At 38.4% G+C, this 4,901-nt stretch overlaps 1 protein-coding gene across 1 annotated transcript; it reads right to left on the bottom strand.

The window, feature by feature from the left end:
- Positions 1–3,313: 3,313 nt before the first annotated feature.
- On the bottom strand, positions 3,314–4,608 carry LOC139883905 (uncharacterized). The gene is made up of 3 exons (XM_071868008.1): positions 4,107–4,608; positions 3,603–4,051; positions 3,314–3,490 (listed from the first exon to the last, which is right to left on the bottom strand). The coding sequence occupies exons 1-3, from the start codon at positions 4,606–4,608 to the stop codon at positions 3,314–3,316; spliced, it is 1,128 nt and encodes a 375-aa protein (XP_071724109.1).
- Positions 4,609–4,901: the final 293 nt, after the last annotated feature.

Here is a 4,901-nt window from a genome sequence, read left to right as displayed (position 1 = left end):
CTTTGAACTTCGCATCCCAAGGCATAAATTTGATCTCGCATTTCCAAGAGAATATCCATGATTCTGCGAAAATCTGCTCCATTATCAGTCTGAGTGCTTGCTTCGGCTCGATCTGATGGAGTAAATGCGGACGATGGTAGATCAACATAATCTCGCAGGTTTGGCGATGAAGCTTCATGACCTTCCTTTGGAAATTGAGATGCATAAACATCCTCTGGGTCTGCAGGCGAGCGACTGACTCCTTCACTTTCATCAAGATGTGAAGACTTCACTCCTTTCTCCTGATCTCCCCCTGTTTCCATGCCTACAGGTGGAGAAGAGATTTCCTCAGGTTCTCCTTCTTCTCTTCTTTCTTCTTCAGGTCTTTCCTCCTCTGCTTCTTTCGTCATTTGTTCTGATTCTTTCTGTGGAACAGGACGACTCAAATTCTTCAAAGCCAATGCAGAGATGGTGATGTCTTCGTCATCATCTTCATCCTCAACGAGGAGAGCTCTTCTTCTCTTGGATGGAGCAACCATGGGCTCCTTCCCTTTTCTCTTAGATGCAGAAGAGATTTGATGAGATTTGGCAGGAGTCTTCTCCTTGAATTTCTCCAATTCCTTGCTCAGTTCCTTCAGACGCATTTTGGTCACCATTTTCAGTCCTACCACCATATGATCGCATGGTCGAACACAAAAGATTTGTGGAGGCTGAATATTCAGATGTCTGAATAACTTTGTAACAAGGCTTGGGTAAAGGAGTTGACCTCTGTCCTTCATCATTGCTCTATACATGTGAAACATAACAGTGTGAGGGAGAGAAAACCTTTTTCCAAAGAGAATGACATACATCAGCTTGGCCTTTGAACTTGAAACATCAGTCTTGGAAGTTGATTTCGGTCGGAGGCAATTGATCACAATCTTGTGAAGCAAGATGTTGAATGCACTCATCCTTAAATAGGTGATCTTCTCATCTGTTCTCTTGTCCTTCACTAGTTCTAGTGTGGCTCGAGCAATGGAAACTTTGATCGATTGATATTTTCCTCTTTCAACTTCTAACACATCTGCCAGCATATTCATATCCACAACATAGTCTTGGTCTTTAACACTGAAGGAGAATCTATTCGCATCCAAAAAGCTAAGATTTGAATAGAATTATGCAGTTAATTCAACATAAGCCTATGTATTTTCAGAACAGAACTTTTCAAGTTGAAGATGATTGAACTTTTCCCTCAAGTTCACATTCACAGCATCCAGAAAATCAAAATCCACACTCCTATGGTTTATTACCCCACGCTTCAGCAATTTCGAGTACAGATCCTTTTGTTCCTTTGATCTGAACAAATCTCCCCTTTTTTTCCTTGAATTTCAGCCGCAATACCCATTTTCAGTTGAAATAGGCTGTACAAATTGTCATCATCATTCCCATCTACAGGATTCGGCCCCCAGTCACGAGGATCACTTGGGATATTCGCAAGGGTTTCCTCTGCCACTCATTTACGAGCAATTCCCAAACTTTCCATTTTTCGCAAAAGATATACTCGTTCCTATATCCTTTATCTTTAAGAAAATCATCAACATAGTTCAAAGGAGTACGAGTTCCTTTTAAGGCACGATATAGCTTGTAAATAAAAGCAGGCTTTTGAACTCTTATGGGGTCTGCATCCTCGATGATTTCTTCCTGATGTTGATGAACAACGCCTTGAGGACTAGATGGTGGAGAAAGACGCTGCTGTGAATGTTGTGGGCTCGCTTGCTGTTCTGGATTCACTTCTTCCTCAGTAAGATCGAAGTGCGTAGGCCCCTCACTCATTCGCCGTGGTCCCCTGCTTGCGATTCTCAAAGACTTTTCTTGAAGATGACATCTTTCTCAGTTTTGGAAGATTCCTTGCTTGACTTTCCCAGGAAAGATGACAACTTTTTGAAGATTAAACAAAGAAGACAAACGGGAATGGAGGATCGATGCTTTCTAGGGTTTTCGAGAGTAAAGTGAAGAGGAATCGACAGTGCACGATTGGTTAAAAGGAGGAATAAACGAACCGTCACAAAGGAAATAAAAAATGCCTTTTCAAAATAACTGTCTTTTTCCGCAAAAATAGCCATTTAAAAAATAACTTCCTTTTTGAAAATGAAACGATGCAATATTTACGTCAATTAAATATAGCAACAATTTAAACACAGTCTGACGATCGTACCTTTTCAAGATAAGATTAGGGAGAGAAAGACTTACAGTCTGATGGTCGTGCCAAGACTATCTTTCAGATAAAGTCTTGTAAGTCTGAGTCTGAAAGTCTTTAGACTTTAATATCCTCATACCTCAAAATGTTGAGTCTGGAGCGTATAGATTCAAATTGATTTTTCTCCAACGGCTTTGTGAATATATCCGCCAGTTGATTCTTTGAGTCAACAAACTGAATTGAAACATCTCCATTTTGAACATGGTCTCTAATAAAGTGATGTCGAATCTCTATATGCTTTGCTCTTGAATAGAGAATTGGATTTTTGGTGAGGTTGATAGCGCTGGTGTTGTCGCAATTAATCTCCGTGCATGAGTCTTCAATTTCAAAGTCTCTTAGCTGTTGTTTTATCCATAGAATTTGCGAATAGCAGCTTCCAAGAGCTACATACTCTGCTTCTATTGTTGAAAGAGACATAGTGCTTTGTTTCCTTGAAAACCAAGACACTGTCCTGCTTCCAAGCAACTGGCAAGTTCCCGAAGTGCTCTTTCTATCAACTCTGCAACCGGCCAGATCTGCGTTTGAATATCCCATAAGATTAAAGTCTCACTTCTTAGGATACCAAAGACCAATGCTCGATGATGAAGCAACGTATTTAATGATGTGTTTCGCAGCACTGAGATGAGATTCTCTAGGATCTGATTGAAACCTTGCACAGATGCAAACACTTAACAAAATGTCAGGTCTAGAAGCAGTAAAATAAAGAAGTGAACCAATGATGCTCCTGTACAGCTTTTGATCAACTTTCTTCCCTTCTTCATCTTTGTCTATCTTCAAAGAACATGACATTGGTATGGTAATTTGGGTAGACCTCGAACAAGCTGCTTTGATGAGATTTTTGCTAATTGCTTCATGTTGACATGACCAAGCTTTTTGTGCCATAAGCTTGCTTCGTCTTGAATTGAGATAAGACATTGCGATTCATTTGGTTTCACATCCAGAAGATAGATATTTCCATGTCTTCGACCCATGAAAGACTAAGTAGAGTCTTTACTGATTCCAGAATATGTTCCTTCTTGAAAGAAGATCTTGAAACCAGTATCACATAATTGACTTATGCTGAGAAGATTGTAATTAAATCCTTCCACTAAGGAAACATTACTTATTGTGAGATTTCCAATTTTCAACAGCCACAATACTTCCTTTGTTGTTTCCTCCAAATGAAACTTTTCCACCATTTACTTGAGCAAGCTTTATGAAGCATTTTGAGTCTCCTGTCATGTGTCTTGAGCATCCACTGTCAAGATACCACTTCACATTTTTCTTGACGGAGACCTGCATTTAAAATAGAGTCTCAAGCTTTCTTTGGTACCCAAACTTTCTTGGGTCCTTTGGTGTTAGTAACATAAGCAGTATTAGCCCATATTTTCTGAATAGGTTTCCAAACCTTAGAACAATCCTTTTCAAAGTGATCCAGACTGTTACATTTTGAACATCTAAGAGCATTTCTACCTACAGATTTTACAAAAACTTTCTTGAAATGATTTTTGTAAGCCTTTTTCGAGAGTCTTTTCTTAATTCTTTCTTTTACTTTAGGAAAATCAATCAAGGGAATTGTTTCTGCTGACATACCTAGACCAGACTTATTGAAGTAAGGTCTTTGAGCTGAAAGAATTTTTTCAAATTTCTCAGATCCTATTGAAAATTTCTTTGAAATATTTGATAAATCTGTTTTTAAAAGAGCATTTTCTTTTAAAAGATTATTTTCATTTTCTTTAAGAGTGGAAACAGTCAAGTCTAGACTTTTAACTCTTTCTACTAAAACATTTTCCTTTTGTTTTAGAGCTGAGTTTTCCTTTTTCCAGTTCGGAAATTCTTTTGAGAGAAGTCTTAAGACTAAAACACAATTCATCAATGTATTTAGAAACTTTGACAGGAATTTTAAAATTACTTGCCTCAAATTCACTGTCCGAGTCTGATCCAGAGTCTGAGTCTGATTGTGCCATTAGACATAGGTTGGCATATTCATTATCACTTTCTTCACACTCTGTATCACTCCAGGTTTCGGCTTTGAGAGATTTTCGAAATTTTTCAGCTTTTCCTCTCTTCTTTTTCAGAAGAGGACAGTTGGGTCTGATGTGTCCCTTTTTCTTACATTCAAAGCAGACTACATCTTTGTTTGGTTCCTCATCATCAACAGACTTGGTCTGTTGTCTTTGAAAGCTTTGTTTCTTTGAGTTGAACCTTCTTCCTTTTCTATTCAGTTTTCTGAATCTTCTTATCATGAGAGCAAGCTCCTCATCGTCCATATCATCTTCAGAATCTGTATCATCGGAATCATCATTTGATTTTAATGCAATGGATTTCTTACCTTTTGGATCTTCATCTTCATTGATCCGTTCCACTTCATAAGACTGAAGAGTTCCAATCAGCTCGTCGACAGATAATGGCATAATTCTTTGCGTCTCTCTTATCGAAGTCTTTATGTAATTCCAATCCTTGGAGAGTCCATGCAGTAGCTTGTTTACCTTCATGGGATCAGAAATTTTTGTCCTTGATTCTCAAGACCATTGACAATATCTGTAAAACGGCTAAACATGTCAGTTATAGATTCTCCTGGTTTCATTTTGAAGGCTTCATATTGACCGAGAAGAATATTAATCCTTGTTTCCTTCACTCGATCTGTTCCTTCATAGGTGCTATGCAATCTGTCCCAGACTTCTTTTGCTGTAACACAAGAAGATAT

The sequence above is a fragment of the Rutidosis leptorrhynchoides genome, unplaced genomic scaffold (assembly GCF_046630445.1).
Source record: "Rutidosis leptorrhynchoides isolate AG116_Rl617_1_P2 unplaced genomic scaffold, CSIRO_AGI_Rlap_v1 contig471, whole genome shotgun sequence".
NCBI classification, from domain to species: domain Eukaryota; kingdom Viridiplantae; phylum Streptophyta; class Magnoliopsida; order Asterales; family Asteraceae; genus Rutidosis; species Rutidosis leptorrhynchoides.
Note: the sequence above shows the minus strand (reverse complement) of the source record. Positions and strands in the feature narration are given on the sequence as shown.

What these genes read in the sequence shown, in the direction of transcription:
- LOC139883905 (XM_071868008.1), bottom strand. Translation starts at nt 4,608, where the DNA reads ATGCCATTATCTGTCGACGAGCTGATTGGAACTCTTCAGTCTTATGAA. An exon ending in GGACAGTGAATTTGAGGCAA is followed by an intron (nt 4,052 to 4,106) that starts GTAATTTTAAAA and finishes ATTGTGTTTTAG; the next exon opens with TCTTAAGACTTCTCTCAAAA. An exon ending in TTGAAAAGGATTGTTCTAAG is followed by an intron (nt 3,491 to 3,602) that starts GTTTGGAAACCT and finishes TTTTAAATGCAG; the next exon opens with GTCTCCGTCAAGAAAAATGT.